At 34.8% G+C, this 14,459-nt stretch overlaps 1 protein-coding gene across 1 annotated transcript in view; it reads right to left on the minus strand.

Moving 5' to 3' along the window:
• CWC27 (CWC27 spliceosome associated cyclophilin) overlaps nt 1-14,459 on the minus strand; it is a 93,438-nt gene that overhangs the window by 12,590 nt on the left and 66,389 nt on the right. The window contains exons 12-13 of the mRNA XM_083884446.1: nt 7,746-7,855; nt 4,892-4,995 (exon numbers count right to left, since the gene is read on the minus strand). Of these exons, the coding sequence (XP_083740572.1) occupies nt 4,892-4,995; nt 7,746-7,855 (214 nt within the window). The remainder of the gene's footprint in view (nt 1-4,891; nt 4,996-7,745; nt 7,856-14,459) is intronic.

Consider the following 14,459-nt stretch of genomic DNA (forward strand, 5'->3'; position numbering starts at 1 on the left):
GGCTGACACAGCCCTGCAGGTGGGGTCTGAGCAGAGCAGAGCAGAGGGGCAGAATCCCCTCCCTGGCCCTGCTGCCCACACTGCTCTGGATGCAGCCCAGGACACGTTTGGCTCTCTGGGCTGTCAGTGCCCATGGCTGGGTCATGTCCAGCCTCTGCCTCAGCAGCACCCCCAGGTCCTTCTGGGCAGGGCTACTCCCAGTCTGTGCCCTTGTCTGGGATTGCCCTGGCCCGGATACAGCACCTTGGCCTTGCTGAATTTTACAACATTTACATGAACATACTTCTCAAGTTTGTCCAGGAGCCCCTGGATGGCATCCCATTTTTCTTTAGTGTCACCTGCACTGCTCAGCTTCCTAAAGACACTAAAGAACATCAGTCCCAAGAACTGAATAAATAGGTATATCTTTTCAATCAATCCAAAAAATAAACCCATCATGATTTCCTAACAGATGTGCCTTCCATGTCTTATAAGGTTCTGTAAACTTGATTGGTTTTGTGTGGTATTGTAGTAGTATGGAGTGATGATCGTCCTGAGTTTTCTGTTACTCGTTAAGGACAATTAAGTTTTAAATTCAAGAATGGTACTGGAGTTGATACCTGAACCTTTTTGTGCATTTTGTCCTTGAGATTGTATAAATAACGGAGATCCTACATAGGTATATGCTAAATTGACTTGGCAACTAGGTGAGTTTTCAAAAAGCAATGTAGTGCCTCCCTTAGTACAGAAAAGTAGTAAGGGAGCCAACTCAAAAGTACAACTCAGTACAACTCAAAAGCTGTCTAGCACTAGATATACTTCAGTGTGCCAGTAAGTCTTGCAGTTTCAGGAAGCATCCAATTGTTTTAAAAGATCAGAAAGAGAAGAGTGTAAGTCCAGAATTTTGGTTAAGGACATGATATGTATTTTTATAGCAGAGAATCAGTTCCTTCCACAAAAGCCAATATTCCATATAGGAAAGTGTAGGTTTATTTCTTGCATTTCACAAGCATGTAAAATTCAGCTGGAGAGCCCTGTCTTTAGGAGTAGACAGCCACAGTTCAATGTCAAAGTGAAAAGCGCAATGTGGTAATGGTTGGTTAGTTCATTTCCACCTATGACTCTACTGGAGAAGAATATAATTATAGAACTATATGCATAATATAAAGTTTCAAATGTTTATTGGAGTATTTAGAATTCATGTGATTTTGGCAAAGAGGAGTAGCAGTATGAAAAAGGAATACAATTTAGAAAGTGCAATGGCTAAATTCCAATAAGAGTGATCAACAGTATGGGTAACAGGACAGAACTAAGTTTGGCAAACATTCAATAGGAAAGGATTTGTGGCTTAGAAAGGATTGAAAACCAGGAATGAAAAAAACAGCAACAAAAAAAGTAATCCTTCCACTCAACATGGACAAAGACTTAGCTGAGTGCTGTATCTAGTCTCGAATTTCACATTTTGAAAGAAGCACTTGGAACTCCCAGAATTACTAGATCGAAGGGTGTTTTACAGGACTAAGTATCACGCTTATCCTCTTAAAAAAAGGAATATTTTGCACAGATTAACTGAAACAATTTTTGAATGTACTTGATTGCATCCGAATTTTTTTATCCCATTGCTGGATTCTCTCTCTGAAAAATATTTTGTCATGTTCACAGGATCTGCATCATTAGTTTCATTATCTGTAGTTGCTGTAAAACCTTCTGGAATGAAATCTGTGTTTGACTTTAGTTGCAACTATTTTATATTCTTACCGGAACCCTGAAGTGTCACTACTACCTGAACGGGTATCACATGCATGCAACTGTGTTACATAATGTTACAAATATATGCTACAGTAAGTCCTAAACAAGATGAGTAGCAGCAGTGTTCTGAGTAAGTGTAGCCTGTGCAGAATTTTCTCTTTCCACTTCAGGCCTATCAAGTAATCCAAGTGGCAAGTATCAAGTAGATAACCTATTCCAGCTGGGTCCTCTGTTGTGACATATTTGGTTTTCACAATTTTAGTCTCTAAGCAAGTGACACCTCACTGATTGACCTCACCTACATTTTGAGGAGAAGCCTTGGTTAAGATTTTAAGCCAGGAATGTAACAGAGTTCTGTCAGATAATCTCTATTTACCTCTGCAACACTCTATATACAACCTTTAAGAAAGAGAAGAATCTAGTAATGCATCTGAGTCCTTCTTATTTGGATTGTAAGCAAATAAAGAACAACTACTAATCAAAAAGTACTAAGGACATCTAAAAAATCATTAAGAGGAAAGCACAAGCACTAGTTCTCAATATGAAGCCACATGGAAAATAATGCCTGGAAGAACTCAGATCAAGAACGTCTTTCTAAGGTACCCAGATGCTGTAAAATTGTGTCCACTTCCTTACTGTCAGACACTTTTATTCTTTAACCCCTTCTTTGAGCAGATATGTTTATTATGATATTTTTGAATTCTCTAAGGGAAATTGGATTTTGATTGCTGCAGATAAATATAGATAATCATTCTCACAGAGCTGTAGAGGTTGCAATAAAATGTCTCAACAAAGATTCTGTGATATCCCACATTAAAACTTAGTCCTACGCATTTCTCTTCAGCACTCCTCACAACAGTTCCTCAGATGCGTTCTTAGACAGTAAAATCTGGTAATAATTATCAAACACCATACACACTGTTTACAATAGAGTCATATTTCTTCATTTTTTATTGCATAAAAAGTAGAATGCTGCTGAAAAGTGCCCAAACGTCTGCTATGCACCATGCCAATACAGCAGCTCAGCCAAATATGCAGAGAGAAGTTTGCCAAACAAAAGAAAACATAACAAATTGGTAATGGTTTCTATCTTGACAGAGAACGAAAATTATACCTCAATGTGTGGCCACTCATGGACACATAAAAATGTCTTAGAGGCAATCATTTTACCTCAGATAACACACCCTGACAGTAGAGCAAAGCATACTGGCAGGCTTTCCCTTCCCATAAAAACATCAGCCATGACCTACAAAATGGCCTGGAGGAATCATGTCGTTTGTGTGTATCATATATGCATATGCCACACATAACTGTATTACATAAAAATCAAATAAAGTAAAATTAGTATCTTTTGAGAAGTAGATTCAAATTAAGAAAGAATTTTAAAGCATAAAGTCGCTATAGTTACCTCAAATATTCCTGTACAATGAAGGTACTGAAAATGTAAACAATCCAATATATGCAATTTAACTTTCTGAGTGCTTCACACAATAATTAATAGCTTTCATAAGACTTCATTGCTTTATTAATGCTGTTTATAGCCAATTTGTGTAACATACATTTTACAATTTACCTGCCCTCTAAGTAAATTATTTGAAAACAGACTGTCCCATCTGTCTGTAAAGTTAACATGGAAATTTACTGAGCTGCAAAATTAATATGATATTATTAGTCTATTATTTTGTTTCATATTATCCTAAGTATTTGTTTTAGCGCAATTCTGAATGTAATATTGTTGTCTGAACAAAAATACAACTTTATAATCTGAAATTACAGCACTTCTTCATTCAGTAGGAATTACAGTGGAAAGCGTAAGTGACAATTAGGTATCAGTAGTTACTTAGAAAGAAACAGGAAAGATATGTTTGAACTCTATAAAAGTATTTAAAAGACTGGTCATATTACTGTGACAAGAAAGTATTTGACATGAAGATCAAGTTCATAAAAAATCATAAAAAGGCCAGATAAGGGAATCTTATACTGGACATGGGAGGTTTAGACCAAATATTTGGAAGTATTTCTTTACCAAGAGCGTGGCCAAACACTGGACTAGGCTTCCTAGAGAGGAGATCAATGCCCCCAGCCTGTCAGTGTTCAAGAGGCATTTGGACAGTGCCCTTAACAACATTCTATAGCTTTTGGCTAGCCCTAAAGCTGTCAGGCAGTTGGACTGTATGATTTTTGTAGGTCCCTTCCAAGTGAAATAGTTGCACTGTAATTCTTGGAGGACATAGAAGCACTTTGGTAGCTCAGAAGGATCTCAAAATATCAGCGAAATCCAAGGATCTTGAAATTTATAATGCATGTTATCTCTCCTCCTCAAAGAGGCTGAGGTAGGAAAAGACATAATGAAGGAAGAAAACACTGAAGAAGCAACAAAATAATTTTAAGTCATCTGAGATACAGAAATACTGGCTATCATAAAACATTTGCCAAGAACTTCATTAAAGTTTCTATTTTACTGGTAATTTTTCTGTAGCTCCAATGGCTTATACACACAACTATGAAAAAAAAACCTGTGGGCAAAGACAGTCTATTTTGTTGGACCAGCTGTAGTGCTTGCCTTATAAATGGAGATGACATATCCTTACAAAACTTTTTTGTTCAGATTTTTTTTCTTTATTTCCAGGCATTTTATGCATTTTTGCATTATGCATACTTTTATGAGCATTTAACAGCATGCAGCCTAGAGTTTCAAGATCTCACTTCAAACCATTTTAATTTTCATCCCTATTGATTACCTAAGGTGGGTAGTTTGCATGAAAGTGACAACAGGGTACACATTGATTCCCTGACTGGGAGCACTGAGGCAGCAACTTCTGCAGTGCTTTATCAGCTTCAGTAATAGACTCCCACTGTCTTGGGGTCACCCTACACTTCAGATGAGTCAGTCTATCTTCATCTCATCCATCATTTAAAAAAACTTACCACCCCCAACACATAGTTTTAGAAGGATTTAAAACTATAGAATGCTAAATGTCATGTACTTTCATGCCTTATTTTTCAGAGTGCTAAACCAGTACCTTTTAGCTGACTCCTAATGAAGTGGCTGCCTTCACATTTGGTGATTTCTGCTGGTCAAATTTATACTTACCAGTGAGACTGTGTCAGCACAGCAGGATTTCTCTTGGTAAACACAGAAATCCAAACAAAAAATACTCACCATCCTTCGTCATTATCTACGTCAGGTTCGGAAAGCTCATTTTCAGGAGTTTCTTCAATTGCCTGGGTTAACTTTGATTTAAATCGGTCCAACAATGCCAGTGTCTGAAATCATACACATTGGTTTAGAGAAGTTGTGTATTCCTACTCACTAACAAGCACATACAACATTTTTATTATTTTGAGAAAAAGTACAAGGAGAGTGATCTTTCATATGAATTTGGAAGAAACATTTTTGAGAGGCAAGTAGAAAGTGAGAGGTGATGGTGGGTGTGAGAGAGGGACTGCATGGAGGGCACTCATGGAGTGACTGGGCAGCCAGCGTTGAGGCAACCACAGCAAGCAAGGAGGGGCCTCTCAGGTGTGAAAAAGCACTTCTCTCACCTTCTAGTGAAATAAAAATGCATATTTAAGGAAAAAATACTTGTGGCTATGAACAGAATAAAATAGCTGATTAAATAACACTGATCAATGAATTTTACTTTTTGGACCTGCTATTGTCCTCTTTTAAAGCAATCCACTGTATACATTACACACCATTCAAGCCTTGAAGACCCAGTTTAACTGATATTTATATACTTTATGTTGATGATCTTTTATATTATGTGTGGACACTGAAAAAATTCAAATTTTTGTCCCAAATAAAATGAACCAGCTTAACTAATTCTGCAGATACAGGTTCTTATGGTGCATACATAAAGCTCATACTCATTTAATTCTGCTATTCTATTCTCAAATGGACACTGCCGGATCTTTCAGGGACAACAAAGTCACCAAATCTCAGATAACACCTGAAGATCATACCATAGTTCTTGTTTCTGATCACCTCAAATGGGAATTTGATTATACAAAAGGCTTGAGCCTTATGATGGTACAGGGGGGCTCTTCAAAAAAAAGTGAAGAGCACATGAATAATTTGCACCGCCCACAGCTCTTTTTTTTTTGCTGATATTTGAGACATTCCTGAAAACGAAAGCACCAGGAGTAAGTGCCTAACTGAATTTATGTGGCAGGCTACATTTGATTTGTAGGTGATAGGTTGGCAACCTATGTTGTAAAACACCTCTCTACGGCTGTGTAGTTTTGTTTGGTCAAGTTTTTCAAATTTAAAAGAATAAAAACTAAACAAGAATAGAAAACAGAAATAGGAAATACCAGAAGTGTTCACTGGAATCAAATTTCCTTCTGGGAGCAATCTTAACTTGAGGAGTTTCCTGGCTTTTGAATTCTTTCAAAAACATATTTTAGCACTGCCAAGGGCAGATTTTGGAGGATTTTTTTTGCATTTACTTTCTTTATTTTCTGTCTAATCTTCTGTTTAAGATGAGAGAGAGGAAAGTTTTGAGGATATTTTTGCCTGCAAATCATTCTAGTTCTAGAGCTTTCCATACTACTGCAAATGAACACTGTACTTGCAACACCTGAGACAGCAAATCTTTGCCTAGGTCATCAGAAGGAAACAAACTGACACTTTTAATATTAAGCTGTGACCAAAAAAAAGCCACATTCCTCATGTCTTGTCAAATTCTCTCTAGTGACAGCATTCCTGTGAATAGACCTGATGACAGAAATAATTTTGAAATATTTTAGTAGGCATTTTTGCAGTGAGTCACTAGATGCTACACTGTGCTTTGAATAATTTTAAAATTTGACCCTTGTAGGATAGAAGGGCTAGGACTTCCATCATCTAGTATTTTAGGGAACCATTCCTTTTCTCCCTCTTTCTTACCTATAGCACTGAGGATGTAAAATGGTATTGTGATGTAGGATCACAAGAGGCTCTCCACAAGTGAAATGGATTACAAAGAACTTGATTAATTATTGCTGAATAGTTGCCAGCAAGGTTATGTAAATAAAAATTAAGATCTACTAGAATATATATCCCTATCACCTCATCTTGTTTTCTGGTGATGTCCAGTACAGGGCTGATATAAATTCATTAGACATGGTTTTAAGTCCCTTGAGCCACACTGCCAACAGAGCTTTAGTACTCTTTGATTCAAAGATAATGGGATTTTGAATGTACAAAGTTTCCATAAACTTCTTAGTTTAGAGCTAAATCAGCTTGCTGCATACATAGGTTTGCCAAATGCTGCTTTGAAGTTACTAAGCATCAAGTTTCCAATCTCTTCTAGATTCAACATGTGAACAGGAACATCTTCGTAGCTGAACTGACAAACCAATGTGTTTGATGTACAGCACAGATTTTTAGTTGATGGTATTTCCACTTCACAAACAGTTTCATATTTTTAACCATTTAAGACTTTCTCATTTTAGAAAAAACAAATACTTTTGTAAAGCAAACCTTATTTTGTTCATGTTTGCCTACTAAAGTCTACAGACATCCTAACTAGTTCTGAATAATAATTTTCATTGTATTTAAAACAGCTTCTCTTTTTACAGTACTTATAAACTATTTCTTTCATTTCACAAAAACAACAAGTATTGATGAATTTCAAATTTTTAAACTGCAATTAAAAACGTTAGAAACCTCAGCTAGAACAAATGCCAAACATGTAAACTTCTGTCCCAGTGTTATCTTATGGAAAGGAAAGCATAAGGTGATGAAATGCAAACTCTCACAAATGTAATCAAGGACACCTCTTCATGACTAGCATTTCCTTTCAGAAGGTTTTAATAACTAATAACCCTTTCAAACACACATTGAAAATGCACTTACCTGTCTATATGGGTAATTAAAATATTTATTTTCATGAATAATAACTTTCTTCTAATGGAAAATGGAACAACAGTTCTTAAAACTTTTCTTTTATACAAATGAAGAGATAAACATATTAAAAAATGAACATAATTTATTTTCTGGTTTTTTGTTGCCCAGGCCATCCAAATATTACCTGATCTTCACGGGATACTCCTTTCTTTGGCTGCTGCTTTCGCTTGTCTTCATATTTTCTCTTCTCCTGAAGGTATTCTTCAACAACACTGTTTGGAGCAGGGTCCTCCTCTGAATAAGGAAACACATTTGGTTAAACACATTTAATTTGGTTTCATGATTTAGTGTCTTTTTGGAGATAAAATACCAAGCAAAACACTCCCATAAAACATTTCAGTTGTACTGCTTTCTCAGCAGTAGAATGATTTGCTACTTGCTGAAATGAAAAACACAACACTGTACTGGGCAGAGAATGAGTCAAAAGATTTTTGTTCCAATTATATTTTACTATGGAGCCAGGGAAAGCAGGATAACAGAAATAAAACCTCTGATGAAAACTGTTGAAATTCCTTTAACCAGATGACCTTCATTTCTGAAGATCTTTCTTGTAGCAGTTGAAATGTTATGTGTATTAATATTCTGTGACTATTCGTTCAAAAGCAGACAAATACAATTTATAGAAAAATTCACAGTTTTCTTCTTTTGTACACTGAAGCAGCCACAAATCAAGTCCTTGATTTTGCAATAGGGAAAAAACTCAGTAACATTTAAATTTTAAACAGAGTCCATCTTGTCAATCAGGAAAAAACCTCATTTTTATATAACAAAGTGATATATGGATGAGTCAAAAGCTACCTGTCTTTTTTTAATAGTGTCTTCACTGTATTCACTGTCCCATTAAAATCTTAATGAATTAATTATTCATTAATTATTTAATGGGACAAAAACTGAACTGGAAAATTGACCAAAATCATACTTTCACATTATTTTCTTCTTCTTGAATAGTATTAAGATATTGTACATATTGATTTAGTATACCTAAAATTTATATACACGTATTTACACAATTGTTATTTCTGGTAACAAACAGAAGACAAACCCCCTGGATATCCATTGCAAATGATGAACAGAAAACATTTTTGGAGAAAACTGTTTCAAGAAATTTCAGGATACATTGCCTCGTGAACTGTAAATCTAAATGAATTTGTTGTTACCAGATTTTTAGATGACTACTGACAGCTATACAGAAAATGTTTCTCATTCCAAACTAAATTTCTCTCACAACTCAAGTCTTCTGTGAAATTTATAAATACAGGACTTTGTAATAACAGGAAATAAACTTGTAATGATATAGCTACATATAAAATATTTGTTTACATATTTCTAAAAATAAAAATATCTTATTTCTTTTTAATCTTAATTTCTTCACTGCATTTAAATAACATTTAAACCTTTTCTATATTGTATTTAACGGGTACCAGGGAAAATAATCAAACATACTTAATACCATTCAGAGCTGGGTTTTCTTGCTGTTTTCCAGTTGATATGTTGGACATAATCATGAACAGAGTATGACAGGTACCAGCAAGATAATGAAAGAAAAATCCACCTTCCAGAATGACCAAAATAGATAAATGCATAAACACACACATTTAGGGATGAATAAGGAGCTCATGAATGAAATTAAATCTGCCATAATGCAGCATATCATGCAGCATAATATCATATGAACTGAGGAGAACGGAAGATCATGGAAAACTACCACACATAATGACAAAGCTCAGTTTTCCCCCTATTACGTCAATCTCTTCTACTAATTAAAAATCCCATTCTTACTTCAAGACCAGCCCCTTGCCAAAATAATGCATTAGTTTTTGCATAAATGCACATATCCAAAGTGTTGATTATCTGGAAACAACATATTGTCTTCTTTTACTAACATTTAGCCCCTAGATAAATAATTTGAAGCACAAAACCATTGGCTTCCTCATAAAAAACAGGACATCTACCTAAATGAGTGCTTTGAAGGGAATCACATTTACCCCATGATCAAAATAATTGATCTATGACAAGCAAAAGAACTAGAAGACTGTTCTTGAACATGCACGAAAATACCAGTCACAAACTGGCCACGAACATTTAAACCTGGAATCTACCCTTTGATATACATATGCTGTATTTAAAGATGTGATCCTTAGTCATATAGGTCTTTTGACTAAAATTTAGTCTAATGTAGTGCAGCTCAAATACAATTCTCACACAAAAAGGGTAAAATTCCCCTGAAGTTGTGTATATTTTTATCACACTCTTATGTGTGCCACTTACTGTTAATACAAATAATTTAAATTTCAGTTAAAGCCTTCTTTGGAGATTATTGTTTCTTGGGTCTCTGCCTGTCAGAGGTTTTCTAATCCTCAACTTCATGCTCTCTGCCTCCTAGGAAAGCCTTTTCATAACTCAGACAAAAGATAATCAGATCCACTTGAACTAACTTCAGAGTGAGCAACCAAAAGAGCTGTGCCCTTGTACGCATAGTATTTTTACATCCATCTTTCATTAAAATGACTTAAAAACATGCTTGTACTTCTTCATGAAGTCTTAGAACCTATCACACAACATTTAAAGCAAGCAACAAAACAGGAAGGATTTTCAAGAGCCCCTAAGTCAATGGGTTATTAATATTTTAAAACTTAAAAATTCCAAAGATTACAAAACCACAGAGTACTTTTTAATAGAAATTATATATTAAATTTTTGATAAGCAGAAATTATTTGATAAAGTTACTTTGTGTCTGACTAGTAATTAGCAAGCAAGGAAAAAAAGGCCAGAAGAGAGACACTTGGTGGGATGAAACCTTTTAAAATGTAGAAGTAGATTGCTGCCTACTACTTCATATCTCCCAGTCTGCAACCCAGATTCCCCGCAAGTCTTTTGCAGCTGAATTGAAAATAAGAACAACAACAGCACTGTATGACTTGACCTTATATCAAGCTTGATAAATATAGGTCCAGCTTGCTTGGTTCAGCAAAAGTAGAAGGATCGTGACTTTGGCATTAATCTAAGAGGATTTCTTCAGACAAAAATTAATGAAAAATTACATGGAAACACAGAAGTGAAATAACAAATTCAATTTAGGTATCACAAGATGCAGAAGATAATTTAAGTTAAAGGAATCTTGCAAAATTGTTCCCTAGGAGGATCTAACCGCAAAGTGTATAAATAACACGAAGCAAAGAATTTCTTCTTTAGTTTGAACAAGCTGTTGTGTATATTCTGTCAGTAAGGAAGGTAAGGGGGGGGGGAAATCCCAACAGATAACCTTCCTTATTGAAAAGACATTTCATCCTACTTTCAAAAGAATTTATAAGTATATTGCTATTTACATAAGCTAGCTTGAGTTACTACCAAGAAAATCCTCATCTTACTGTGGCAAAATCATTTAAGTAATTTATTTTCTTTCAGACAGATTCTTCTCTCCTGAAATTATGGCCAATACATGCCAAGATGATGGTGCAATCTAACTGACAACTCTGGGTTTGGGACATGGTTTACAATGATAGTCTGAAACTAAGGAGGAAATTCTGAAGTCTTCAAACAAGAAATGAAGAGATTGATTTTTTTAAAAAATGAAAGACCATATTTTGCTCACACTTAAATAAGGAACAGCTCAAATGATGCCAGTTTTTAACTACAAAACAGAGGAAGTACAACAAAGACAAAATTTGATCCAAGGGCATTGAACTGAAATGAGTGGATGGTTTAGGGATGGATCAATCCTAATAAGAAGTGAAGCAGAAAAGAAAGCCTGGTAATTTTAAGCTTAATTTCTAAAGCATGTGGTACATTTAACAACATAACAAACACACGACAACAAAAAAAAGTATCACAAGTGCTCTGGTTTCAAAACTGCAATTTTATCTTCCACTTAATGAAATCAAGAAATATGAATTCTAATTCAGCTGCCTGTGGTAGATCAGAACAGCATGATCACTGCTTAGGCTCACATTATTATTGCTCTTTAAGACTGGGCTCCTTTCTAGCACTGCAAGTTGGGTAACTTTGCCATAACAAGTCCACAAGTCAAACTGTGGCACAGATAAGGTACAATTTCACACAAATGCAGGTCTGAGAGTATGCATACAGTTTTCCACAGTGCAAACCTTTTTCAACAAACCTTGTAGTAATTACTGTTCTTGTAATTAGAATCTGTATAAAATTCTACAGATTTTATTTCCTTTTTAAGAAAGAGATTACGAAGCTGTGGATAAAACACTTGTTGGAAAAAGAAGGGAATTTGGTTTGGTGAAAGTATTATCAGAAACACACATGAAGGGTAGAAACAATACATATTGTGACAGAGAAGAACACAAGCTGATTCTGAAGATTTAATGTCACCAGAAAAAAGCAAGAGCCTATAGCACTGACAAGGATTGATGAAAGACTGATGAGATAGTCAGCACCAAGATTTTTACACACACTTAAGTATCTTACATTACAAAACATTATTGATATGCTAAAGTAATCCCATTAACTACTGTAATGCAATTTCCATATGTAATCACGAGTTTATGCAGAACTGAGGTGAGATAAGAAGAATGTACAAAGATATATATTTAAAAAGGCAGCCCAGTCTATTTAGCAGGGTTTGTGTTTGTTTCAAATGTGGTGGGCCCTTAAACTTTCTTCAGTATCTGAAATGTATTCTTTAGCAACTCAGATGACACATTTCATATGATAAAAGACCTACTGGACAGAAATTCCAAGAAATGCATGGCGTAGCTAGACTAAATATCAAAGAGGAAAAAACCTCAAAAACTTCTTGTTTGAAGAGAAAGAAATTATGATTGAATGTTTTGCTGAATTACAATAAGGGGCCTAAAACACATTTTTGTATTAGTTCAGTATATTCCACTTCCAGCTCATCAATATTCAGTTTATATTGCATTCTTTTGGAATTGTAAAGGTATGCAGTACTCATTTTAAAAATCTTTGAAAAAAGAGTAGTTGCTTTTGCTCCAAACTAAATAAAAAATCCTCACAAATTATAAAAGAAATACTAATATGCCGTAATATTTCAGGAATTAAAATTGAATTCCTCTCAGAAGTTACAAATACAGAACTTAGAGACACTTTGGATAATTAATAACCAAGACAAATAACTCGTTTCTTCCAGAATTTGGAAAAAAAATTTACAGCTTTAAATATTATGTATTTGAAACTTAAAATATAGTTTAGTGTAAAGTAGGACAAAAATACACCAGAAAAAACATGATGAAATAATTTTATGCTTGAGAGAATTAGTAACATCTTCTCCTGTATATTTTTGCTTAGGACTAGTTCTGCTTATGGTTTTCTTTGCACCTTCAAGAAGTGTTCAGTTAATGTTGCTCTGGCCTGCCTAAGATCCTAAAAAGCCACTGTTTGCCAAGAAGTTAGGTAAGAGTCAGGAAACATTTAGCAACTGTGAACAATTCAATATATTTGCTTACAGAACAAGCTTCCAGGGTTGGACTGATTACTTTATTTTCAGTTTGCTACAGTGAAAAAAGCAACAGTTCTAGAACAAACTTACTAGTTCATTTAGCCAACTCAAATAATAAATCTTACAAGTAATTCCTAGAGCTTCAAAACACTTATTTGTAAGACAGAGCAGATTCGCTAAACAGTGTGAACGGCAAGTTTCTAGTAAATGCTTTCTGAACTTTGGTACCTTTTAGGCACATGGTCCTAGTCTAAAACATGGTTAATTTTCAAATGTTGGTGGATTTTGAGCACATGCTTAAGATTACTACTAAAATCAAAGCTGGTTTACAGTGAGGTTTTGTCCTCTCTTCTTCTGCAAGACAGAGAGACAAAAGGAAAAAAGTATTCACTTTAGCAGGAAGGGGACTTGCATAGGGATGCTGAGTATTATGAGATTAAATGTAAAAAAAAAATGTAAACAGTGGGAGAAAACAAAGTTTTGCAAAGATGACACATTCCAGGTGGATAATTTAATACAATGCAGCTCTACTGTAGGTACTAAAAAAATCTTCACACTTAATGCATTTATGCCTCAAAGTTCTCAAACCATTAAAATCTGGATTTTGTTATTCTCAGGGTGTTCTGAAGGGTGCAAAAGCCTAATAAAGTCCCAGACTCCAAGAAAGTATCTTTACATGTAAGACAAGGCTTAATTCTTTGAGTGCCCCGACATTACCCAAACTTTATAATAAAACAGAAATAAAATGTAATGTAACACTGGAATCCACACTTGATTTTGAGAACTTTCGAAACATTTCAATCATTTGATTAACATATTAAAAAAAAAAAAAAAAAAAAAAAAAAAAAGCAGAAAATGCCTCAGTACTACATGCCTTGGTAGAATTCTTACCCTTGAATGTTGGTTTTTACATTAGCTGTTAGTTTCCCTGCTCATACAGTATTTTACAGCTTTTCTGTTTTCTCACGTATGACAATTAAATTTCATCATCCACAGATTATTTGTCAGTTTACAAAAATGTTCTAACAAGAAAAACTAAAATATTACTTCCTAAATACTACTACTATTTAAAACCAACATATAATTAACTGGGCAGATGCTGTATGTCTGGAGCAGATTTCACAGAAGTACATTCCCACATTTACTCTACAGAATTTTGAAAAGTGTATCTTTTTTGAATATTTGACCAAGTACTTAGAAATGCTGAACTAATTCAGCGCTCAAATGATAGTGTTTTATGTAATTTCTGGCATCACTACAACAAATGTCACATAAAAGAAAAACGTCTTACTTAAAGTAAGGTCTTGACAGCAGTCTGGCATAGTCAACAATACTATTCACAGATTGGAAGACTGGTTATAATCAAACATGTACAGAGGGAATTATTTTTTTCTCTGACCTCTTGAAACAATG

The sequence above is a fragment of the Zosterops lateralis genome (genome assembly GCF_965231275.1).
Source record: "Zosterops lateralis genome assembly, chromosome: Z".
Taxonomy (NCBI): domain Eukaryota; kingdom Metazoa; phylum Chordata; class Aves; order Passeriformes; family Zosteropidae; genus Zosterops; species Zosterops lateralis.